The 27,042-nt window shown below is 35.5% G+C and overlaps 2 protein-coding genes across 4 annotated transcripts; one reads left to right on the plus strand and one right to left on the minus strand.

Moving 5' to 3' along the window:
* The first annotated feature begins 4,228 nt into the window (after positions 1 to 4,228).
* On the plus strand, positions 4,229 to 13,558 carry LOC132626877 (UDP-arabinose 4-epimerase 1). 2 transcript variants are annotated; one of them, XM_060341900.1, is made up of 12 exons: positions 4,229 to 4,313; positions 4,418 to 4,481; positions 5,241 to 5,388; positions 6,561 to 6,685; positions 10,047 to 10,160; positions 10,314 to 10,421; positions 10,509 to 10,600; positions 11,418 to 11,559; positions 11,681 to 11,775; positions 12,217 to 12,346; positions 12,678 to 12,822; positions 12,898 to 13,558. In XM_060341900.1, exons 3-12 carry the CDS (start codon positions 5,328 to 5,330, stop codon positions 13,134 to 13,136), a joined length of 1,251 nt encoding a protein of 416 aa, XP_060197883.1. In that variant the 5' UTR covers positions 4,229 to 4,313; positions 4,418 to 4,481; positions 5,241 to 5,327; the 3' UTR covers positions 13,137 to 13,558. The 2 variants fall into 2 exon arrangements, with proteins under 2 accessions (XP_060197883.1, XP_060197884.1); XM_060341901.1 differs by lacking the exons at positions 4,229 to 4,313; positions 4,418 to 4,481 and adding an exon at positions 4,488 to 4,640.
* Positions 13,559 to 14,844: 1,286 nt separating this feature from the next.
* On the minus strand, positions 14,845 to 25,409 carry LOC132626878 (AP2-like ethylene-responsive transcription factor At2g41710). 2 transcript variants are annotated; one of them, XM_060341902.1, is made up of 10 exons: positions 25,224 to 25,409; positions 22,736 to 22,982; positions 18,073 to 18,155; positions 17,903 to 17,911; positions 17,726 to 17,814; positions 17,391 to 17,464; positions 17,268 to 17,318; positions 17,007 to 17,068; positions 16,272 to 16,885; positions 14,845 to 15,268 (listed from the first exon to the last, which is right to left on the minus strand). In XM_060341902.1, exons 2-10 carry the CDS (start codon positions 22,966 to 22,968, stop codon positions 15,215 to 15,217), a joined length of 1,269 nt encoding a protein of 422 aa, XP_060197885.1. In that variant the 5' UTR covers positions 22,969 to 22,982; positions 25,224 to 25,409; the 3' UTR covers positions 14,845 to 15,214. The 2 variants fall into 2 exon arrangements, with proteins under 2 accessions (XP_060197885.1, XP_060197886.1); XM_060341903.1 differs by lacking the exon at positions 17,903 to 17,911.
* Positions 25,410 to 27,042: the final 1,633 nt, after the last annotated feature.

The raw sequence follows: 27,042 nt of genomic DNA on the forward strand, positions 1-27,042 counted from the left end.
CTCCGTCCCATATAGTTGTCCATATTACTAAAAATATCCGCCCCAAAATATTTGTCCATTTACAAAATAAAGATATAATTAATTAAAATTTTCCTATTTTGCACATTAAGTGTTTTTAAAGTAACCAGTATTGATTAGATTGCAATTAATTGGAGAGAGATAAGGGCAATGGTAAAAATACACTTTTATTTATGAGTTTTTAAACGGCGTGTAAAAAAAAAGTGGATAAGTAATATGGGACGGAGGGAGTGTAAAATTCTCCTTTTACCCTTGTTAAATGGTTTACAACCATACAAATATTTAAGACTTGTTTTGAACCATAAATTTCAAAAGTCTTCCTTTCTTTCTTAAATGTCGTGTCAAGTCAAATGATGTTATAGAAATTGAGACGGAGATAAAATCTTCTTTCAGTTTAACTTCACCTTCAAAGACGGTGAACGATCAACTCCAACGAGGTGCAACAATACCGGTAGATAGAAGGAAAACAACAGCCTATCCATCCTCACATGAAATTTTAATTAATTAATCATATATAGGAAGAAAAGAGAACGAAATAAAAAGATAGGGTAGAAATCTCAAAAGCGACGCACATTAGTAAATAACTCACAGAACTTGTGGATTCTGTAGATAAAAAGAGAAGAGTAGGGGGGAAATGTAAACAACTCACTTCCCATAAAAACTTTTATACGTAAATTTATAAACTATATTCGCCACAAATAAAGTTGGTAGGGTGTGAGTGAAAGAAATAATTGAGTATAAAGAAGTGTAAGACTGAAGCTAATCCTTCTTTAATTTGCAATAACAAAATTCAAACAAATGAGCGACCAATTGGGCTCAACAATACTAAACAAAGAGTGGATTGTTTGTCTTACCCATAATTCAAGTACTGGAGCTCGACAAGAATTGAGAGTAACAAAATCATTCTTTATTTTTAAAGAAAAGGTTGCATATATTTTCGCAAGAGGCCGTCAAATTTCACGCTAACCCTATTTGTTTTTACACCCAATCGGATGCATGTGCAATGGAATACATAAACATTTTTTTTTATTATTATCTTAACGTTAAAAAGTCGATAAATAAAAGAACATAAATATCTGAGAAGGACGCATAATATAGTCTCAAGTCTCAACATATTCACCTAATAGGCAAGTATATTATGTTCAACTCATTTCGAACAATTCATGATTGGGTTAGTTTGAAATTACTTTTATTATAACAAAGGGATTGTTTAATTCGAAAACAAACTATATTTAGTAAAGATGAATATTAATTTGAGAGGAAATAGACGATCACTTTCTTATTAGATTCATCACCAGTACTTTTTTTCCCAACATTGTAAGATCACTGGTAAGAAAAAATACTATCAATATGCTTTGTGTCGGTATGATTTTACGGCGTGTTTTGTGGTAAGTCTTATTTTGGTTAAAGAGATTTCCAAGAGAAATAAGTACTGTGCTATCAATTAATTAGGGGTGGACATGATACACCGTACACGATATTTGAAATTTCGGTTCAGTAATTTCAATTTATGGTTTTCCAAAGTATTACTTCCTTTGTTCCAATTTATATGATACACTTTCCTTTTAAGTTTGTCCAAAAAATAATGATATATTTCTATGTCTAGATATAATTTCACTTTAAGCTTCCCGTTTTACCCTTAATGAAATGATTTTGAGCCACACAAATATTCATGACTTGTTTTAGATCACAAATTTCAAAAGTTTTCATTTTTTTTCTAAAACTGTATGCCTAATCAAACTATATCACAGAAAATTGGGACGGAGGGAGTATATCATTACCATACTAAATTAATTCAGTAGGTTTTGATAGTTTTAAGTTCGGTTTCAGTATTTTGCAGTACGATAAATCAGTAGCCATAATTTGTTCGACTTCCACTTGTATATAGTCACATAATAGAGTGCTATGACTTCAGCTATTCAAGTCTCAATTATGTCATACTAACACCTTATACATGTCAAAATATCAAAAGAAGGTACAAGCTATTCCTTACGTTCATCAATAACACAGAAATGACATTTCAATCAATTATAGCATAGTAACGCCTTACACATGTAAAAATATTCAAAAGAAAGGCAGGCAATTCCGTCGTCTAAATAATTAGTTTTGCACTAATACTAGTTTATATATTTGTTATTTGTTAGTATATATATATATAATATGTAACGATATACTTCGGTACATTATTCAGTATTTTGATTTTTTTTTTTTTATAAATACTGAATATCATATCAAATGCCAAAATTTTTAAAAATGCATACCAACTACAGCCAAATGCCATAATACATAAACCACAATATAAAAAGTTTTGATTCTGATATAGTAATCGATATCTACTGTATCATGCCCATCCTCTTATCAATTGATGTATTCAAAAAGGTTATATTTTAAAATAATGTTATTTTATTTCATGTCCTTAAATGAAAAGATTTTTATAGCCATATAAATATTATAACATTGTTAATGATAAGTTCTAAAATTAGGTGCCAAATACCCCTAAAGTTGGCACCAGATTTTATTTAAAGGGTTGTCTATTTGGCCTAATTTTTTTTACAAAGACAAAAAGTGAATTCAGTCGTCTATTACTATTAAAATCCTTATTTAATATTCAATATGTATCAATTTACGTGATATTTTTTTTAAGTCCGTCATAAAAAGAGTATCACCTTTTTATACTTAAAAATAATTTAGCTTTAAAACTTATTTTGGATCATAAATTTTACAAATCTTGCTTTCTCTCTAAAGTTCATGTCTAGACAAATAAATTGAGACGAATGCAGTATTTCAAATTCAAAAGAATTTTACTTTTATTTAAATTTGATGTGGTCATGTCACATGAATTGGGGTAGAAAAGAAAGGGACAAGAAAACTGAAAAGAGAGGGAAAGGTAGAAAACATAAATAAATGTGACTGACAGAGTTAAAGAAGACTAAGGACACGTGGCTATTAAGATGGTCCTGGACTGTCCTTGGAATCTAACAAACAGAAATGTCTGCTTTCCCCGCATTTTTCGCCTTGACCATGTTACACTTTATGCTTTTCATATTGTTATACATAAATAAAATATATACAGGAGTACTCGCTTACAATATTTATGTGATGGAGTTTAATTAGATATTAAATTTTTTTAAAAAAATAATAAATTTATGATCTAAAATAAGTTATAAATATTTATGTAATTATAAATTATTTTATTAATGATAAAAGAAAAAATTTAAAATTAAATTATTTTTAAATATAAAAATGTATTTTTTAAAATAAATTAAAAAGAAAAATACATTACATAAATTTGGATACATGAGTATTATTTTTTTAATAATAATAATTGTTAATGTTATTATTCTATTTTAGAAGCTTCAATTCTGCACTACTGTTCTGTTTGATATTAGTTACTCACTTACTCCCCGGTTAACTGACTGAATAAAGAATAAGTAAATAAATATTACTCGCCTCTATTGTAATTTTTAACATGGTTAGTTAAAATGTTAAAATGAAAAATTGTGATTACTTTAAGTGACTGCTTATGTATTTATCCATTTGTTAGAGTTCTACTGATTTATCAAGCATATATCCATGTTCCGCATTTAAATACGAGATTCAATTCAATTGCATACACAACTCATTAGCTATATCCGCCTCTATTTTTAACAACATAATCAATACATTTCAAGTGGGATTTGAGGAAGATACAATGGATACCGATCTTATCCCTATCTCAATGAGATTGAGAGACTATTTTCGAAAGACCCTTGATATGTTCGCCACTGTTTTCGGTGTAAATTTAGTCATATATTCTTCAATTTTTAAAAATAAAATTCACATATTTTAATTGTTTTTTATAAGTCATCTTAGTTAATAATTTAAATATTTTTTAAAGAAATTTGAGAAAATTATTGTATTCCTTTCGTTTCAAAAAGATTGTCCTACTCTCCTTATTTATTTGTCCCAAAAAATTGACACATTTTTATATCTAGAATCAATTTAACTTTACGAGATTATTTACAGTCACACAAATATTTAAATTTTATTTTAGATCACATATTTTAAATTTTTTTATTTATTTTTAAAATTTTATGTTAAATTAAATTAAGAGGATTTTTTTGAGACAGATGACTGACAAACAAAATTAGTAGTATTTGACTAATCAAATCTGGCAGGTCCAACCTCAACATATACAGCAGCCGCCCTTCTCCACACTCTTTATTCAGTTTTGCCTGTTAGTGATTAGATTTCTACTGCATTTGGAAGTCCAGTAAAAGTAAACGTACAGTGAGGAAGCCACTGCTCTCTTCTTCGTACGTTGCTTTCTTTTCCTCCCTATACTGTTTCTTTCTGATACAGTGATCCTGCCTTGTATTCTTTTTATTTATTTATTTATAACCTTTTTAAATTTGTTTAGGTCGTGATGAGAATGCACTGAAGTCACGTCGGTTCTTCAGTACACTGATATACCTGTATTGTTAGTACGTCACTTTTCTATTGGCTTTTTCACAGATCTCCTTATTTCCTTCATACCTACTCTCGACCTTCCTAATCTATCCCCTCTAATGCTTCTTTATATGAAAAAGTTGAAACTGCCAACTTTTACTGCTAATCTCTATAGCTATTATTCCATTCTCCAGGTTGCAATTTGATTATCTCCTTCTACATGTTTACTTTCTCTTTAAGATTTCTTTTCTTTGATGATTGGTGCTGAGTAAGTAGATTCTAAATATAACAATCTTGAAGCTTGAGGAATTCCCTTCCTTTCTTGTGTTTTCACATTCTTGATCATTTTTCTTAAAATAAGTAACTTTCTTTTTTATGGTTAGCTTTTGCTGGGTTGATTTCAAGTTAATTAGATGAGGATGTAATAACTATGTCCATCTTTTTAACATAGGGTCCCAGTTCTTAGTTTTCCTAGTGTAAGTCTTTTACCTATTATTGTATCTCCAATTTCTCACCAGTCAAAGTTTCAGTTTTTCCAAATAACAATCTTGAAGCTTAAGGAATTTCATTCTTTCTTGGGTTTTCACATTCTTGGCCATTTTTTCTTAACATAAGACACTTTTCCTTTTATGGTTAACTTTTGTTGGTTTATTACCTGAGGATGTGATAATTATGTCCATCTTTTAACATAGGCCCCACTTCTTAATTTTCCTTTCAATTTCTTACCAGTCCAAGTTTCAGTTTTTCACTGATCATAACCAGGACTACTGCTTTTTTACTAATCTGTTTGACAGGGATTCTAAAGAAGAGGAGGGGCTTTTACTTGATTTCGTCCAGTAAAAATACTTTCCTTTTTTAGCATTGAAGGAAGAGCTTCTCCAATGCTAAACTTGGTCAGAACAAGAAGTCAACCAAGGTCTAATAGATCTATGCCTTTAGGAGGTGAGAGCTCCTAAATCCTTTTTTTCTTTTTCTTTCCTGATTTTTTGTTTATGCTACAGGGTTTTGATTTGATTATTAGCTGATTTGAAATCATGTTTGGATATGCAATTTGAATTTTTTAAGCTGTATTTTTTCTTATCACATAAAAATCTCAGAAGTTGCGAAATCTTATCAGATGAGCAAGCCATAATTTATAACAAAATTAATACGCTACTAAGACCTTTCTTAAAAATACAACACCAAATGATCAAACTTCAGTTCAATAAAAAGGAAAATTAATGTAACTACTCTTTAATATAATACTCCCACATGGTGCGAACATAAATAACGGTTGGTAGAAGTTAATGAGGTTGTTAAATGGTTGGTAGGAGTAATTGTTAAAAATATCTATCTAATTTATGAGTTTTTTTACAAAATATAAACTTATGGGTCAAGTTTTACATTTAAAAGTTTTGAAATCATGATTTGAAATCCTAAATCATGCCTTTTTGGATAGTTTGGGATTTCATTTCATGAGATGAAATCGCATGTAGATGAAATCGCATATCCAAACACTGATTTCATCTCATGACTCGAACTCATGACATGAAATCGCATGTCCAAACACTGATTTCATCTCATGACTTGAACTCATGACATGAAATCGCATGTCCAAACACCTACTAAGTGTTAGATAGTTTGTAATAAATAGAGGTCTTAAATTGAACAGACACGTGTTCGTGAAGGGCATGGCTATGCTGAAAAGTGGATCTCTCAAATTCTATAAATATAAGGACGCATTTGAAGTAGCATATAGAAAAATCTGCAAGTATAAACAAGGGCTTTGTTGTATCCTGAAGGAAATTTGCTTGTATTTTTCTCAATTTGTATACGGACAATATCTCTTTAAGGAAAGAAGATTTATCCAAGCTCAAAGCCATTTCTTCTAGAATTATGTTTTCCTATTTTCCTAACACTAACTACTTAAATTTAAGCTGTTTCTGGTTGTGGCAGTATATGACAGTCAATAGCAGTTTTCTTATTGATCATGATATTTTTCTGGTGGATTAGTGGTTGTTTTGATCTTTTTAATCATGTTTCTGTTGGTTGTTTGCTCAATGTGTCAAGTGTTTATGTTATTATTAACAGCATGTTTTACTGTGGGTCTAAAAAACTTTCTATATTGGTTATAGGCATGGATTATGCAGATCCAAAGAAGAAGAACAATTTTGTGGGTAAAATTCTTATGGCTGCTATGTTGACTGCACTATGCATTCTTATGCTCAAACAGTCCCCAAGTTTTAATACCCCAAGCGTAGTAAGTCCATCATCCTTTTCTTTATTTATTCCCATGTTAATTTTTTCTCAACTAAGAGGTAATATGTTTATCTTACCCAGAAAAGAAAAGAAAAAAAATAAGAGGTAAAATTTTTCCTTTGTGTGCATGCAGAGGCGTATCCAGGATTTAAACTCTATGGGTTCAACTTTAAGATTCTTAGCGTTCCACCTATTATATTTTTAAATTTATGGGCCCTTCCCCGGACCCCGCGCATAAGTGGGAGCTTAGTGCACCAGGCTGCCCTTTTTTATATCTTCTCTTTATTGCAATTTTAGTGAATCTTTACACATACATTAATTAGGCATTTCTCCATGAAAACCAAATTTTTTCACTTCATTTGGAATTTTGAAGTTGAAGTTGAAGATGGAGTTCCGTTTGGTTATAGTTTTTGCAAACAATGTTTGGTTGTTTGAATGTACTAAAAGTGAAAAACGTGAAAACATGATTTTTAGAATTTTCATCGCCAAACACTGATTTTCAAATAAAGTGAAAAAAAAATTCCGAAAAAAAGTGAACAATTTTCATGGCCAAACGGGTCCTAACATTCCGTGCCGAAAGTACTGGGTTCATATGAAGCTCTGTGTGCATACAGAAGCTCTGTTCTTGCTGGTGGGTGGTCATTTAGTGGCAAATGCTGGCTGTATCTTTTGTTAATAGATGCTTGGAACTATACTGTTGTTTACTGGTTCATTATATTTCCTGTAGCTCTGTAGTAGTGCATTATCGTCTGCAGGTTCCACTTGAAATCCAGTTTTGGTATCTATTTTGGTTTTTGGGACTATAGAGTTTTCCTGATAGAAACAGCTTCTTGGTTCCACTAGCTAGCTGTGTGTTAGTTTCTGTTGGGTTTAATCGATAGGTTGAATGGGAAATGGAGGGAAAAATGAGGTGTTCCATCTTGCTTTATGAAACAAGCATTTGTCCCTCATAGGTGGTGGAAAGAAAAGTTCTCCTACTTAAAAGTAGAAGCACTCCTTCGTGTTGCTAAAGGGTCAAGAAGAGGGTCTCCCCTTGCGCCGTCGTCGCTCGGCTCGGCTTCGGCTTCGGATTTGGTCAAATGATGCTTCTTGGTCCCACTAGCTAGTTGTGAGTTAGTTTCTGTTGGGTTTAATCGATAGGTTGAATGGGAAATGGAGGGAAAAAAAGTGGAGGGAAAAATGAGTTGTTGGGTTTCCCCTCGCGCCGTCGTCGCTCGTCTCGGCATCGGATTCAGATTCGGATTCGGATTCGGTCAAATGATCTGATTGATTGATAATCTTTTTGGACCAAATTTCCTTTAATTTTAATTATTTAGACCCGACCCGTTTTCTTTCTTTCTCGGATTAATTTAAAAACATTTCCCTCCGTTTTTCAACGGAATTTTTCTGAAAGGTTGCAAACTTTTCTGAAAAGTTGCAAACCTTTTCCCAAACAGGCTATATATTTCTGTTGATCCTCAGAATTTTTACTTAGAAATTTTCTGATATTCATCTTCTTCTTTCTCTGCACTTCTTAAAAACTCTCGTGTGATATACTACCTTCGAGTGGTTCGTAGTCACCTGAATTTGCTGTACCGCTATTTTGGTGAGTAAATCGTTCTATCCTGGGAGGAAAGATTCCAATACCTCGGGTACATTGAGGGGAATAATTTCCTTAAGGACACACTGTGAATTCAGTGGGCTCGATTTGATTTTCCATATACTGTTCATATTATTTTTCAGTTTCTTGGAGATGCTTGGAGGCTAAAGGTGTACCTGTGGCGTACATTAGGGTGATCAAGGACATGTATGAGGGAGCCAAAACCAGGGTAAGGACAGTAGGAGGAGACTCAGAGCACTTTCCAGTTGTGATGGGGTTGCATCAAGGATCAGCTCTTAGTCCGTTCTTATTTGCCTTGGTGATGGATGGATTGACGCGGCAAATTCAAGGTGAGGTGCCATGGTGTATGCTTTTCGCGGATGACATAGTCCTGATCGATGAGACGCGTAGCGGAGTTAACGCTAAGCTGGAGGATTGGAGACAAACTCTGGAGTCTAAAGGGTTTAAGCTGAGTAGGACCAAGACAGAGTACTTAGAGTGTAAGTTTAGTGAAGCACCTCAGGAGGCCGGCTTGGAAGTGAGGCTTGGTACCCAAGTCATCCAGAAGAAAAGTAGTTTCAAGTATCTTGGGTCTATTATGCAAGACAGCGGGGAGATTGACGATGATGTCACACATCGTATTGGGGCAGGGTGGATGAAATGGAGGCTTGCTTCCGGAGTGCTATGTGACAAGAAGGTGCCACCACAACTTAAGGGAAAGTTCTACAAAGTGGTGGTTAGACCGACTATGTTGTATGGGGCGGAGTGTTGGCCAGTTAAGGTTTCTCACGTTCAAAAGATGAAAGTTGCTGAGATGAGAATGTTGAGATGGATGTGTGGCCACACCAGGAGTGACAGGATTAGGAATGAGGATATTCAGGACAAGGTGGGAGTGGCCTCGGTGGAAGACAAGATGCGAGAAGCGAGATTGAGATGGTTTGGGCATGTGAAGAGGAGAGACACGGATGCCCCAGTGCGGAGGTGTGAGAGGTTGGCCATGGATGGTTTCAGACGAGGTAGGGGTAGGCCAAAGAAGTATTGGGGAGAGGTAATTAGACACGACATGGCGCAGTTACAGCTTACCGAGGACATGACCTTAGATAGGAGGGTTTGGAGGACCCATATTAGGGTAGAAGGCTAGTAGATAGTCTCATTACCCTGCCTTATTAATAGTCGCATTATCGTAGTATAATTTCTTGTGCTCTAATTTATGCTATTATGCTATTATCTGTTATTTCCTGTGCTTTGATTATTCTATGTTATCTGTGTCGCTTGCGTTACTTCATTTCATTTCCATATCGCTTTGAATCTCTTAGCCGTATCTGACCTCTTTTTATGTTTTTATTGAGTCGAGGGTCTCTCGGAAACAGCCATCCTACCTTGGTAGGAGTAAGGTCTGCGTACACTCTACCCTCCCCAGACCCCACGTTGTGGGATTTCACTGGGTTGTTGCTGTTGTTTCTGTTAATTTCGTTTTCTACAGTTTTGCAGAAACTGGACAGATTCTGTTATCTGTTTCAGGAATTAGTCTAACTTACTGGTTCAAAGTATTTTTTGCAATACAGATTTAATAACAGTTTCTTGGAGCTTAATTATATAGGTTTTACTCAAATTCTCCCCACATAGTGGGATTATACTGGGCTTGTTGTTGTTGTTACTCAAATTCTGCTGAATAATTTCTTGAACTTCTGTTTTTGCCTGTGAAGCATTGTTTTTCTCTATACATCAAGTGGGGAGTTGCTACTCACTATGTCTGTTTCTCTTGTTGCCTCTTTCTCTTTAGTTCTCTCGCCACGAACCAGGTGTCACTCATGTCTTAGTCACTGGAGGTGCTGGCTATATTGGTTCCCATGCAGCATTACGTCTTCTAAAAGACTCTTACCGTGTGACCATAGTGGTAATTTCTCCATTTTAAGTCGTGAATAGGCCCCTTCAGTTATCATTGTTATCATTCTTAGACAACTCTTTTCTCTTAGTTTTGAATTATTCAACTCTTGAGCGTTATGTGTACCTGGAACATGATAGGAAAAATGATTTACTGATTTGACAGGACAACCTTTCACGAGGAAACTTAGCTGCTGTTAGGATTCTGCAAGAATTATTTCCTGAGCCTGGCAGGCTTCAGTTCATATATGCTGACTTGGGGGATGCAAAAACGGTATACTGCAGTTGTTCTTAACTACCTTTTGGTACTTAAGTTGTTTGTTTTTTGTCAACTACTTATTCCTGTGACTAATATATGCAGGTGCACAAGATCTTCTCCCAAAACGCATTTGATGCGGTCATGCATTTTGCAGCTGTAGCATATGTTGGCGAGAGCACCCTTGACCCTCTCAAGTAAGTGTTGTTGAGTTTCTTTGAGAACTTTTGTTCCATATATACATGTATTTAGTTTTCAAGAAATTTTATTTTTAAAGCGTAACATTGATCAATGGAGTCTTTTTTTTTTTTTTTTTTTTCAAATTGAAAAAAAAGGAACTCCCAGAAACATCAAGTATGTGCTAATGGTGCAATCTTTGTGACATTATTGTTTGAGAATTAAGCATGAAAGCTAAGGGAACATTTTATTTTCTTGTCTTGATTTAGACGGTGTTTGGATGCAGTGGCTTCTAAAGAAACATTCGTTACTCTCTAAATTTTTACGTTAAGTACATTCTAACTCTTCTATGAAACTTTGACAAGTGATTCACTTTTATCCTAAAGTGGAAATTTGGAAAGGAAGCTGTTGATATTTCTTTTTGTATAAAAAGGTAGTCCGGTGTACAAAGCATCCCGCGTTAGCAAGGTCCGGGGAAGGGCCGCACTCCAAAGGGTGTGATGTGGACAGCCTGCCCTAATGCAAGCATTAGTGGCTGCTTATACACTTGAACCTGTGGCCTATAGGTCACATGAAGACAACTTTACCGTTGCTCCAAGACTCCCCTTCATATTTCTTTCTGTATATGGTACTTAAAAATGGATTGTCACGTACTTTATTTCGAACTGAGAGAATGTTTTTTAACACTAAATTTAGTATACTAATTTTCCTTTGAAGAGATTTTGTAAACTAAACTTTCAACTATGATATCCTCGTTTGGGTATATTATCATTATGTGATGTTGCTTTGCCTTTTCCCTTCACTTATAATTTGTGTGCTTCTTCATGTACCGATCAGGTATTATCACAACATCACATCAAATACCCTCACTGTATTAGAAGCAATGGCAACTCGTGGAGTCCCAACTTTAATTTACTCCAGTACATGTGCAACATATGGAGAGCCTGAAAAGATGCCGATTATGGAAGAAACTCCACAGGTGGGTGCTCTAAAGGGCATATGCATGTATTAGGCTAGAAGAATGTGAATGATGTTTGAGTCACCATTCGTATGTTGGGAGCATATTTCATAACAGCTGAGCCTCTTCTCTCAAATTGCAGCTGCCTGTTAATCCGTATGGAAAAGCAAAGAAAATGGCGGAGGATATCATTCTAGATTTTCATAAGAACTCAAACATGGCTGTCATGATTTTGAGGTAGATTGTTCTTATACTCCTTTCCTTTTAGTTTGTGTTTTTCATGCTGGTGTGAATTGATCCTTACCTTTTCCCTTCACTTTTTGGTGGTTTCCATCTACTTGTATTTTCACTTGCTTGTTCATGATATCTAGTACATTATTGTTATGCCATTCCGTTTAGTTGATTTTTGTGGTCATTTATCTTCTAATCGACAATGCTAGTTATTTTATTTAAATTTCCTGCTATTGAAGTCTCATATGATGTTGTGAACTAACTGATTGAAGTATCTCTTCAGTTGTAAGTATTTACCTTCTCAAAAAGATGTTCTCTCTTCAATTGTCGTCCACTGCTTATTCTTCGTTCTTTACCAAGTAAACTACAAGCTTGCACTTCTTTGATCAATTTTTTATAACCAACTGCTATTATTGTCTTTGACTTTGTTATATGTGCAAAATTCAGATACTTCAATGTCATTGGTTCTGATCCAAATGGAAGATTAGGAGAAGCTCCGCGACCTGAACTACGGGAACATGGCAGGATATCTGGTGCTTGTTTTGATGCAGCTCGTGGAATCATACCTGGGCTTAAGGTCAGTAACTATTTGCCATTTACATATTTGTTTTTGTTGAATTTGCCAGAAGGTGGTCCATTTGTACTTTTAATTTCTGAGAAAATGTTGCCTAGTTCTATTGAGTTATGTATAAAACAGTGACCGTTCAAAAAAGTATGTATAATACAGTTTCAAGCGTCTTCAGGTTTGTGGTTTTTATTTTTTTCCCAATAACAATCAAGACATAAGACTGCTCTGTGCACAAGAGTAAAGAGTGCTGGTATCGAAGGGAAAGTGGAAGTGTGTCTCGTGATCACATGGCTTTTGTTGATAAGCCATTTGGCACTGAGCCAGAGTTCTTTTAATGCAGGTTAGAGGAACGGACTATAAAACAGCAGACGGTACGTGCATAAGGGACTATATAGACGTGTCCGATCTGGTTGATGCTCATGTGAAAGCTCTTGAGAAGGCAAGTCCAGGGAAAGTTGGGATCTACAACGTTGGAACTGGAAGAGGTAAACTACTTTGTTCTGCATAATCAGTTTGGGTTTCTCAAAATGATCTCATTGTCCATCATCTGCTAAGTACAGGTAGATCAGTGAAAGAATTCGTGGAGGCTTGTAAGGCTGCAACTGGCGTACCTATCAAAGTTGACTACCTTCCCCGTAGGCCTGGTGATTACGCAGAAGTTTACAGTGATCCAACTAAGATTAGGAATGAACTGAACTGGACAGCCAAATACACTGATCTTCAAGAGAGTTTGCAGGTTGCGTGGAGATGGCAGAAGTCACATCTTAATGGTTATGGTTCATCCGTGGCAACACCTTGATGATGCTTTATCAACTTATCGTTGTGGAAGACTGACTTGAACCCCCTGTCGCAGCTTAACATATCATCGATCTATTAGTTATAGTATCCATAGAGTATAGTTTTCAAGGACCGGGGGGGGGGGGGGGGGGGGGGAGAGGGGGTGGGATGATGTGTATTCTTACAAAGCAATTAGGTAAGCCCTATTTACCCATTCGTTATGTGTATGTAGTGAAAGGGATGTTTCAGAATCAATAATAGTTCCCATTCAGGTATAGCTTCCATCTTTTCTTTCTTTTTTTCTCGTAGTGTATTAAAAGAACGCTAAGAGTCCCAGGAGACCTGTTCCTATAGCTTCTCTTCTGGAGCTTTTTCTTGTACATTCTATTATTTTATTCTTCGACTTTGGGCGTAATCGAGTAATTGATTATTTGTTGTATGTAATTTCATCGGTCACACAACTAATGTCATATTTTCCCCCAAAACTGTCAGTTTTGAACTTTGTTGGCTGCTATTAAATGTAAACTGCTCTTTTCCCAGTAGATACGCAAACCTCGAAGACATTCATAATCACTTAAATGTTGAGAGTTGCTAAATGGTCACATCAATTTGACTCAAAGTCAATCACTTAAATGTTGAGAGTTGCTAAATGGTCACATCAATTTGACTCAAAGTCATCATAACCTCTATTGTAAAAGTTATCATAACAAGATAAACTTTGAGAAGAAAAAATAAAAATGACATGTAAACATAAATCATTAAATTTGATCTAAATAGTCATATGAATTTACTCCATTTGGGCCATTGTGGCCAAAATAATGTGGCCAAAAGTCCTTTTTCTTAAATGTTTTATTTGTCTCACCTCTGGGCTCTGGCTTATAGAAAATGATGATGGTATCATCAGCATAAAGCAAATGCGTAGGAAAGAAACCTAGTGATGAGGATTAAAAGCCTAGCAGCGGAGATACAGAAACTGATACAGGGTCATATGCTTTTTCAATGTCAAACTTGTATAACATACTTGAGCGTTCATCTTTTCTTCTTGAATTCAGAACATCATTCACTATTAAGAATGCTATGGCACTATTCTAGCAAAAAGAAAAATATATCAGATTATATTGAAGGAAAAATTTAAAATGCCCAAATGTGCTTCCTTTATATTTTCTTTTCGCTTGACAAATCAATAAGAAGGAAAGAAATGTTTTTTTGTCAAAATTTTCCAAAATTTTCCTTTTAATAAAGAAAGCTGCTATAAGTTGGAGAAACTCTCATTCTTCACCTACAACACTTTTTTTAGCTTTGTTTGGTGAACAAAAAAGTGATGAAAAACAAGAGAGAATGTCCGGTTGAGCCATCTAATATGTGAGACTTACTAGTCTGGTTAATCCATATTCGCGCCAAGCAGACTCATTAAGGAGGGTAAAGCTTTCCCTACCAAAAGGACTCGAAGCCAAGACCCTTTCAACCGTGTATACAATAACCTGTGTCATTTATAAATCAACCCAATACCCATAGACCAATGAACATGCAATCATGATCCAGTCAAGTTGCCCTTTCAAATCTCAAATATTAAGCAATGAAAGTTCAATTTTCAGAATCTAAAGTACTGAAAATAAAGAAGGGTGTGAAAGATGAAACTATAGTTTCAACAGAGGCATCTGTGTTTCCTGGAGGTTAGAGACGGTTTCTCAACCACAAGGAGAAATAATAATCAAGCTAGAACTTAGAAGTACAAAAACAAAATTCTACTATAGTGAACTGCAATAATAAATACCACAATCATGCTTGTATAATTTGTCATAAACTACATATGGGGACTATAGGATGGACATAGACTGTTCACAACTCTGATGGACAAATGGAATGCCACATACACATCGCATCGACTTGGAAAAAGATAAACAAACTAGCGACTTATTCTAAAAGCACAGTCATCATTTGATTTTCCAAGAACTCCATTTAGGTCCTATAAAGTCCATAATGGACCAAAAGCAAAAACCCTGTCAAAAGATAAGTGTATGCCTATCCTTCACAAGACTGCAAACTCGCATGTACAGGAAAGTTTGTGTTGGCTGTATCTCTCACTTGTAGAGGCAGAGGTTAATCTTCTTGATGAAATAAAGTATAATCTGAACTCGCTTCACTCTTGTGGACCTGTATGAAATTGATCCAAGTTTATGAGATACACATGTTTCCATGTTAGCAACCTCAAAAAGTCATCATTTTGCACAATGTTCTGTCGGGAATCCTTGAAATGTAACCATTATGAAGCACTATTCACACTGAACTCCATTTTTGTTAAAATAATAGGATTAATAATTCGTTTGGAATCTTAAACGACCAACGATTGGTTATATACAGGACAGACCTTTTGCTGCTTATGCAATCCCAAACACTCCATATGCAAATCATTAAGACTACATTACAACTATTATACCATTATGTTACAACAACAACCCAGTGAAATCCCACAACGTGGGGTCTGGGGAGGGTAGAGTGTACGCAGACCTTACTCCTACCAAGGTAGGACGGCTGTTTCCGAATATACCATTATGTTACTGAACAGTATATACTAGTGAATTTTGCATTGTATTTGTAGTCTTTTAAAAGTAACTTGAATTCCTCGACACTTTTGGAGACTTAAAACAAGCAAAATTGAGATTTGCATAGTCGTGCGAAAGGGTATATCTCATATTGAGGCACCACTAATGCTGGTTGCAAAAGTATGTGTTGATAGCTACTAAGTAGGATCTCTTGTTAAAGATCATGGTTCAGACAAGTCATATATTAATACTCTTTGTATATCTTAACTCTTAAGTTACTGGTGCACGTGGATAGTAGAGCTGAGGTTTAGCTGAGTGCCAGTTCTATTAGAGGATATAGCTAGGAAACAGTCCGCTGAATTGTTTTTCACCCTAAACATACTTAAAAGGCCTAAATTTCAAGCTACCAACTTCTTTAATTTGATCAAGAATTCATGCAAAGCTGGATTACTTGGTGAAGTTAAGCTTCAAATGCTAGGATTTATACAGTCAAGGTAACTAAGATTGTTACATAACATTCTACTCCATCTAACTTTTTATCCTATTTCCATGTTTCTATGTAGAAAGAATACGCAAGACAAGATAAACTAAGCTTTGATAAGAGATAAACTCACCTCAACAGTCCGTGAAGAACCAGTATGAAAATTTGGAACAACAGATGTCCAAAGAACGGGGTCTGTTAAGGGATCTATGCTGCTGTAGTTAGTGAGAAGTGGTGCTGACAGGAGTGGAGTAAGTGGGTGCAAGTTTCTGTTAATAGATGATCCCCCAGCACTGAGAAATGCAGCTCCAAGCCTCTCACTTCCACTATCAGGACTTGATTTCTCAATCATCTTCCCTCTGTTGATAGTGCTTTTGTTTTCATTCTCATCATTCTCAACTTTTTCCTTCTTTTTAGCAACCTTCTCTTGTAAGCTCTTGTACGCTGTTGACTGTGACAAAATGCTCATAGCAGACATTGTTGAGCTTTTATGATTCTTTTTTTCTTGGTACACACCCAAACGGGGCATCTCATATGGTTCAGTCTGCTGAATTGATAATTCTGAAGCCCTAAGCTCGTTATCAATATCTTCAGGACAACCAACCTTTGTTTCCTCTGACATTTTCAAATGGGAATCTGTTTGACGAGCTTTATTACCTCCCCACCACTTGATGTAACTTGACAAGTCAATCTTTCTATCCATGCAGAAACCACCCATGTACTCATTCTCCACTGTGGCATTATCACCTTCGAGAAATTTAAGGATTTATAAGATCTGAGTTCAGCACCTGATTTGCTAACTAAATCGTAGGTCTAAAAGGAAATTATTAATACAAATTTCTTCTTGTATGACAAGAACTGTTCTCACCATAGTGCAGGCTGTTAAAGTAATCAGCTCCAGGCACACGACCGAATTGCAGATCCCATCGACTACATTGGATGCAGAGAAGAAAAGACAGAAGATATCATGAATAATGACATATCTAAGAAAACTTCATGAAGATCAAGAACCAGATAAAATAAGTAAATGTGAATGTGACAGGAGAATCGCATTAGCATTTCATCCGTCATCACATAAATTTTTCAATCCAAGAAGTCATATGTACATACTTGATCTGTGCTAGCATACCTGGATAGCGGACGATATTTAGAAATCCCTCTAGAGAAACCACCACTCTTTCTGCAAAAATGAGTTTACGAAGAATCAGCAGATACCCTATCAAACACATGCATATGCAAATAACATACCCACCTTCTTAATGACGCAAGATAATCCTCTCTTGACACATTTTGCATCTCTTCGAGGTCCCTTGTGTAATCTGTCACCTACATAAACGGTCAGCACATTCAGTACATGAAAGTAAAGCCATTGCAAAGCACCTGATAAAGTTGGGAAAGTAAAGGTTCCAATTAATCCTTTTACCATAACAAAGCTTTAATTAATCCAATAATATGCAAGTGAGGAATTCAGAAAACAAAGCAAGAGAATACTTGGAGAGCAAATCCTTGAGAGAAATAGGAGAGGGAATAGGGAAGGGCAAGATGCTTGAGTTACTTAATAAACTGAGAAACTATCAAACATCTTACTGGGAAATTAATGAGAGTTCCAGGACCCCAATATTTCAAAGCGGCAAGATCATATGCTCTTGCTGCAGCCTCCTCATCATCATATGCTCCTACAAGAAGTTTTGTTCAAAAAATGTTTAACAGTTTAATGTCCTTTCATGTGCATTACTTAAGAAAAGGATGAATCAAAGTACTCACCTAAGTAAACTGCCCATGCAGATCAAGCAGCAATAAATGTCCGAGTGTCCATGCAATATAAACAGTTTCTAAACATCAGTTTTTTGCAAAGAAACTGGTGCATCGAGCTGAATTCTGATCAGCATGCAATAGAAAAAAAATTTATCCGCTAGAGAAACTAAGAGAAATACCTTGCTTTCCTTTCTTGTTTTGGTTTTGATTCCAGGTACTTTTATCCCAAAGATGAGCTTCATAACGACCAGTCCATCTATGCCTGGTTCCATGAAATAAAAAACGTAGCTCAAAATTTTTCCAAGGAACAAGCGAAATTCTTGAGGCAAGCAATATTTCATTAAAAGAACAACCAAAACAGAAGGAGAGTTAACATGTATAATCTTATGTGACTCTAAGAAATAGAACATGAAACACACAGTCAAGAAAAGAGACAAAACCTTTAGGCCTAGAATCTTCTATTGCATACAATGAATACACAACTATTTTGTTAAAAATCATAAAGAGGCAATTCTTCATTCCTCTTACATACCAGACCAAGAATGTAAACGTGAATATAGAATGCAAGAGGTTATTCTGCTTTAGCAACTGAAACAAATAGAAACACTTTGCTCATCCAAGAAGTGCAGTCATTCTAAATTCCAAGAGCCTTTTTGTCTAATCTTACCTACGGACTCAAACAGAGCAGGAAACTTTTCCCATCCCAAAATTTTTTCAACTTTTTTCTCAAATCCAAATAAAAATGTATATGAACACCTCTACTGATTTTTAAGTTTTCCCTTTCTTTAGTTCTCATAAAAAGTGTACATGGAATATCAAACAAATTCAAATATCAAGGAACGAGTTTATCATCTCTACGCAGGGTGTATTGGTAGACATTTCTTGTGCACATGTTTGTGTCATGCATGGCACGGCTCCTGATACACTTCATTGTTGCAATATCCTTATATACTGTTAGAATCCTTGTGAATATTCAAGAATATATGTACTATAGTAGGTAGCTTAATTTACTCCTATTGTAATTAGGTGTTGATTTCCTTTCCCTTTTAGGACATGTAAACGTAGTTATTTAAACCCCAACAGCTTGAGGTAATCAAGCCAAGTTCTCTCATATTTTGTCTTCCGCTTCACATGGTATCAGAGCATCAATCTTCTCCCATTCTCTCCAATCTTTTTCATTAATACCATTAGCCCGTTTAATCAAGTGATCCAGAACACCTTGTCCCTAACACAATAGTTGAATTGAAAATGACCAAAATAGGTAATTTGCACTACCTATCAAGGGTTCAGTAGTTATAGAATTGTTTGAATTGCTGGAAACCGTGGTCTTAGCACCAAAAATATCTGATCCGAGAAACATGATGATAGGTCATACCAAAACTCAATCAAATACCAAGTATATGGTAATGTTAGATGTTATCGGACTGAAATCTGTCGGAGTCGGAAAAAAAACTCAAGTAGCCACCAGAAAATTGAAAAGAACTGGAAGCAACCACCGGAAAATTGAATCTGCTCACCAGAAAGTGGACGGAATCAGGAGATACCTATATGGATAGCCTCGGAATGACCAAGCACACTACGGGAGAAAAATGATCGTCTGAAAGTGTCCGGGAGAGCTTGCACACGCCGGTGCATCTGCAGATCTTGCCGGAATCTGGGCTGCTCCAATCGGCGCATGACGGTGCGATGGTAGAAGACAGCAAAGCAGGCTGGGGTTTGCTCGCGTTGGTATTCTGATTCTCATGATGAGAAACAAAATTCTCTTCGGACAGCCCTGGAAAGTGTTGCTAGAAAATTTTCCGAGTTTGAAATTCTTTCTTCCTATATGCTGCTGGCATGGTATTAAAGAGTTTGGCATAGTTCGAAGTGAAACATATCATTCTGTATTTTTATCATCACCATGCAGAGATTTGTGCATGTACTTGGTGGTTTACATTGATGACATAGTCATCACAGATAACGATGACGAGGGAATTACAAAGTTGAAACATCACCTTTTTCAGCACTTTCAGACTTAGAATCTTGGTCGATTAAGCTACTTCTTGGGCATTGAGGTTGCGCTTTCCAAATCAGGAATTTCCATTTCACATAGGAAGTATGCACTTGATATTCTTGCGGAGACATGGATGACAGATTGTAAGCGTATTGATACTCTAATAGTCTAATGGATCAAATGTTATGCTCCTACCAGGTCAGGGGAGGGGGGCCCCCCTCAGTGATCCTGGAAGATATAGGAGGCCGGTAGAAAAACTGAATTATCTCACTGATACTCGCTTTGAAATTGCCTTCCTGGTTAGTTAAGTCAGTTTTCTTGGATTCTCCTTTGACAATCATCGAAATGCAGTTATTTGCATTCTTTGATACATAAAATCTGCTCCAAGTAAAGGACTACTTTACGAGACCGAAGGCATGAGAAAACTGTTGGATTATGCAGACTAAGCAGGGTCACCATATGACAGACGATCTACTTCTGGATACCTGTGTTCTACTTGGGGAAATTCGGTGTCTTGAAAAAGTAAAAAATAAAATCTGGTTGCTAGATCGAGGGCAAAGGCAGAAAATAGGGCAATGGAAGTGGCAACATGTGAACTCATATGAATCAAGTAACTAACGAAGGAGTTAAAATTCAGAGAGATTGAAGAAACGGGACTTGCACGAGGGAAAAGGGACTTGCACATGGTATTCATCGACCTAGAGAAAGCTTACGATAAAGTGCCAAGAGAGGTTCTGTGGAGATGCTTGGAGGCTAAAGGTGTACCCGTGGCGTATATTACAGCGATCAAGGACATGTATCATGGAGCCAAGACCAGGGTAAGGACTATAGAAGGAGACTCGGAGCACATCCCTGTTCTGATGGGTTTGCATCAGGGATCAGCTCTTAACCCATTTTTATTTGCCTTGGTGATGGATGGATTGACACGACAAATTCAAGGTGAGGTGTCATGGTGTATGTTGTTCGCAACTGACATAGTCTTGATTGACGAGACTCGTAGCGGAGTTAACTCTAAGCTAGAGGATTGGAGACAGACGTTAGAGTCTAAAGGATTCAAGTTGAGCAGGACCAAGACAGAGTACTTGGAGTGTAAGTTCAGCGGCGTAACTCAGGAGGCTGACGTGGAAGTGAAGCTTAGTACCCAGGTCATTCAAAAGAAAGGAAGTTTCAAGTATCTTAGGTCTATTTTACAAGGAAATGGGGATATTGACGATGATGTCATACATCGTATTGGTGCAGGATGGTTGAAATGGAGGCTCGCTGAGTGTTGTGTGACAAGAAAGTGCCACCAAAATTTAAGGGCAAGTTCTACAAAGTGGTGGTTAGATCGACTCTGTTGAACGGGGCAGAGTGTTGGCCGGTCAAGAACTCTCACGTGCGGAAGATGAAAGTCGCGGAAATGAAAATGCTGCGGTGGATGTGTGGGCACACTAGGAGAGATAGGATCAGGAATGAGGACATCCTGGACAAGGTAGGAGTGGCATCGGTGGAGGACAAGATGCGGGAAGCGAGGCTGAGATGGTTTGGGCATGTGAAGAGGAGAGACATAGATACCCCAGTGCGGAGGTGTGAGAAGTTGGCTATGGACGGTTTTAGGAGAGGTAGAGGAAGGCCAAAGAAATATTGGGGAGAGGTGATTAGGCAGGACATGGCGCAGTTTCAGATTACCGAGGACATGACCTTATATAGGAGGTTGTGGAGGGCTCAGATTAGGATAGAAGGCTAGTAGATAGTCTCGCTTTTCTGTCGCACTAGTAGGCGTAGTTTTGCTTTACTTATTATGGCCCTTTGATTCCTGCTTTTATGTGTTGGGTCTTGTCTTTCCATGCTGTTTTATCATGACTTCTTTGCTCTTGTTATTTCTCATTTTCGCATTGCTTTGATTTGTTTGTCGGTACCTGACTTTCTTCCCTTGTTTTCTTTTGTTTTCTTTTGAGCCGAGGGTCTTTCGGAAACAGCCTCCCTACCTTCCAAGGTGGGGGTAAGGTCTGCGTACACTTAACCCTCCCCAGACCCCACACTGTGGGACTCAACTGGGTATGTTGTCGTTGTTGTTGAAGAAACGGAACTTGTGTGCGATAATGAGGCTGCACTTCACATTGCACCGAATCCAGAGTTTCACGAGAGGACCAGACACATAGAGATTGATCGTCTTTCTGTCAAGAGAGAAGATACTCTCAGGAGACATTGTCACAAGGTTCGTGCAGTCAAATGATCGGCTTGCCGACATACTCACCAAGTCCCTAGCCGATCCAAGAACAAGTTATATACATAGCAAGCTTGGTGCATGTAATATATATGCACCAACTTGAAGGGGAGTGTTAGAATCCTTATGAATATTCTAGAATGTATTTATAGCAGGTAAATTAATTCACTCTTATTGTAAATTTGTAATAGGTATTGATGTCCTTTCCCTATTAGGACATGTAAACATAGTCATTTAAAACCTCAATCGCTCGAGGGAATAATCAAGCCTAGTTCTCCCATATTTTCTCTTCTGCTTCACATTTACAAATTTTTCAAAGTGCTCATCATCAAGTGTATGTTATGAAAGCTAACATGGTGTTGTTTATTCACTAATATGCAAAATCCGACATCGTAACTTTCCAATTCGTTTACTAATGCTTATGTTCTCCCATAGGGCAATGAACTGCTGAGAAGGAGCTTCTATGTTAGATATCATAGATAGACACCTCCATAAAAGAACCTAATGTAGGTTTGGCAACTCAGGAAGCAAAATGTAGAGAAACTAGATTCTTATGCAAACATGCAAGAAAATAAAACATATTTGTACGACGAGACTAATACTTCACGTCAATCTGCAATTTGCCTTTTTCTCCATGCCATACCTAGTGACACCGCGATAAATGGAGCTGCGCTTCCCTGCAGTACATGGGGGCATTTTGCTTATGCGCTCCTTGGCTGTACAACCCCTCTCTTTTTTTGCTTTCTTCAGTCCTCTATATAATAATAGCTGATCAGTCCCTATATGCGCCATAGCTTCTGATGTTTCTCCGCCACCAGCATCATTGCCACTGCTACCCTCAGTCTTGGCAGTAGGCTCAGAGGAAGGGGAAGCCATACGCAACGCTGTCCCTGCAAGAGAACACAACCTAAAGCACTGACCAAAACAACAGATGATAATTCAAAAATCTAGAGACATATACAGGAAGTTCCACTCTTTTGTCAATATCCAACAAAAAATAAACGAGCACCACTTTTGTTTCGATCAATTACATGGTGATACAAGACAAAAATGGGCATCCCTTTTGACTTGACTTCAGCTTTTGATCAGTGCTCCTTTTTCTTAGAACTACTTACAACCACTTTCAAAATCCTGAAACTTAACTAACTTTTACTTCATTTGTTAGGTTACTTTTTGGAGGAAAACCAATTTCTCTTATGTTCAGTTCAATTCTTGAAATAACATTGGAAAAGGGTAGAATATTTTGTTTGCTTCTGCTGTCGTCACCACTCATAGTGAAGGGAAAATGCATCCGTTCATTTTGCCTTCATATTCACTAAGATACATGGAGATCTTATAAACAACGACAAAGAAAAAAGGAAGGCAATATTACATTTAAGGGCTCAACTTACTACTGGTCCATCTTTAAGGAAGTTGAAGTTTCAAAGAGAAAAAATGCAAAGCTTAGAAATTCTTTGAAAGAACCAGATTGTATAAAGAATATAAATGATTTAAGAAGAGTTCAAAACCTGACTCACATGCTCTCCTTCCTGAAAATTCGATAACTATGCCCTTTTTCTTTCCTTTTAGGTTGTAAACTGAGCCATAAGAAATTTTTCTATCATAACATATATTTTAGGTATATACTTGGTTAACTTCATCAAAGTAACCAACTGTTCTGTGCTCAATATCCTATAAGCCTCATTTGTTTGGACTTAATGAAGCTCTTAATCATTAAATTTGTTTGTTTTTTAGGTCTGAATCTAAATCATTCAGATTTTTGTTTTTATAATTTTACAAACACTTAGTGGGTCTGAATGATTAAGATCTATAAAAAAGTCTTAATATCACTAAGGTGACTATTCAAGTATTTCTGCGAAGGTGGAAGTTCACCACTACTCCATCCACTTTCACCACTAACCGTCGCCACCCACCATTATCAACTACCACCATTCTCTGCCACAACTGCCACAAATCACCATAGTCAGTCGTCACCACCATTAGCCACTATTTACAATCATCATTACAGCCACCAATCACTACCAACAATCACCATTAAATTTCGCCAACCACCGTCATCATTCACCACCATCATTAGCTATCACTATCATCTACCACAATTATTAGTTGTCAACCAAAACTACCCTGATCACTACTACCAGCTATCATCACCATTAACTACTACCCACAACCACCACCATCACCCAACATAATCCCCAATCGACACCCACAACCACCACCAAACTACATATAATTTTAAAAAAGTATCTTACTGATATAGTATTAGATTAATTTAGTATTCTATTAGAATTTTATAAAAAATAATTTTTAAACGAAGACAAGTTTTATATATACAGATGTTGAGAAAACAAACAACCTCAATTACGTATTATTCAGATATTAATACAACTTCTCAATATTTAGACGTGCATTCAGATTCAAACACATAAATCTTAATGCACATTTTAATCAGATTCAAACGTCTTAATTTTGATAAAAACAAATGAGACCTTAGTTGGAAAGTTAATTCATCAATTAGTAGCCATAGAGTAAGTGTATGTAGAGAAGTTTGAGCAGTCAAGTGTCTAAAATGATCTTATTGGAACTCAGTTTTGAGGATATAGAAGTGATTAAATTATTCAAGAATCGCGGTAAGCTTCATGCTAATTACAATTACAATAATTTTATCTGGTCACTGAACTTCATTCTTAAAACATAGTAGAATCCAGTTACAAAACACAGTAAATGCTCATAATTGAATAAAGCGGGAAAAAGAAAAACCTAGCTTTGCCCATCCCTCCTTCAAGAAAAAAAAAATGCTCATGTTTTGGGAATTACACACTTGAGAAAATTTCTTATAACTCAATAATATTTCAAGAACAAGACAACCCATCTTTAAAAGTAAAAAACCAAGTAAAATCAACCTAAAAGAAACCCTTTTTCCTAGCAGAAACTACTGAATTCAAGAAAAATAGCTCATGTTTTGGGAATTTCACGCTTCAGAAAATTTCTTATAACTCAATAATATTTCAAGAACGGCACAACCCATCTTCAAAACCAAAAACCTAAGTAAAATCAACCTAAAAGAAACATTTTTTTTTTCTGAATTCAAGATACCTCTTAGTACAAAGTACAAGAAGTTGAGGAAATACCTGGAGCAGAAAGAAAGTAGTTTAATTAAACTGAAATTCTAATAAACAGAGAAATCAGAGTAGCATTTGAAGCATAGTGGAGCAGTTTGATTTTCACTGGAAAGTGTTAATAGGAGAAGAAGGTAAAATGTGTGTATGTCGATAATGTCCTTGAGTTGTGATTGGAAGATCTAGAAGAAGAGAGGCGGATAATCCCAAACGGTTATCTTTACATTGAGGGTAATATAGGAATTTCGACATATTTCAAAGTGTCACAGTCGCATGTGCATGTCTGGGACACTTGTCCAAAATGATTCCAGCTCCTCTCGAGGTGCACACAGACACAGTCGGTAATATTCTCACTGTTTGGCAGTGTGCTCAGACCTATTTAGGACTCGCAGCCGTTTCTAAGAGACACGGCCTATCCCCGTACGCAACATTTTAGATTATAATATATATGTAGTTATGTTTAGATACTGATAATATATATATATATATGTACTATGTTTAAAACACGATTAATATAACATCGTAGTTTATGCTTCGTATCTAAAACTTTATTATATTAGTGTTTGCTACGAATACAAAATCGGTAAAAATTTATTAATATTTTTTAAAAGAGAAGACTTGTTTAAAAGGAAACTATTTTCCTCTCTTTGAGATAAAACAATAGCAATATTTAAGCATCAGTTGATACTTTCAATTTTAATTCGATTAATTTAAAGATGTAAAATACTTATTATTTTTTTATCAAATTTTGATTTGGATAATTCTAATTCAAATTATTAAATTAATTTTACATGTTTAAAATGAAACAAAATAGAAATTGATTTTCTATTTAAATGAAGAAATACTATTTTTTAATTTTTGGTAAATATTCTCGGTTTAGCTCATTTTACTTGTCATCTTGTCTTTTGCATGGTTTTTTAAGAAAATGTCGATTAGAATTATAATTTGACTAATTTACCTTATTCATTATTTGATCTCCATTTGATATATATTTTTTTACGACATGAATCTCTTTTCACATTTATTAGAGTAAGAATAAAAATAAAAAAGAAATCAAATTCTATCTTATTTTAAAATATAAATATTTTAAGTATATTTATTTTAGTAAACATAACAAATAAAAAATCATACAATTTTCTTTTTTTTTTATATTAGCCTGAGATCTAATCTAAATATTGAACTGTTGTATTTGCTCTCACTAATGGATTGATTCGCATGTGACAATGAATCCATCATTATTGACTTAATGGGATACTTTGGAAATTACATGAATATTGTTTGATTTTTTAATATGAAGTGCACTTTTCATTTTGGACATTATTAATTTGCACTATTTTATGCATATATATATATATATACACACACTATGTTCAAAACAAGATTAATATAACATTGTAGTTTGTACTCCGTATCTAAAACTTTAGTATATTAGTGTTTACTATGAATACAAAGTCTACACTTTTTTTTTACATTATATTTTTTTTAATATGGGGTTCACTTTTTTTTTTTGATATTGTTTGATTTTGTTAATATGGGGTCCATTTTTTTTTACAGTGAGTTTGGAGATGGTGGGTTCCACTTTTTTTATTTTTTTTTATTTTTTATATTGCTTAATGTTGTTTAGTATAAGGTCCACCCTTTATGGGGTGCATTTTTTTTTTTTTAGACATTATTAATTTGTACTATTTTTATGCATATAATATATATACATATACTATGTTCAAAACATATTCCCTCTACTATAACGGATAATATGAATCAAAACCTGACTGGGTAGTTTCTAATGAAGAAATAAAAGATATTATTTTTTTGATGAAACCTACTAACGCTC

This window comes from Lycium barbarum, chromosome 2 (assembly GCF_019175385.1).
Source record: "Lycium barbarum isolate Lr01 chromosome 2, ASM1917538v2, whole genome shotgun sequence".
In the NCBI taxonomy this organism is placed as follows: domain Eukaryota; kingdom Viridiplantae; phylum Streptophyta; class Magnoliopsida; order Solanales; family Solanaceae; genus Lycium; species Lycium barbarum.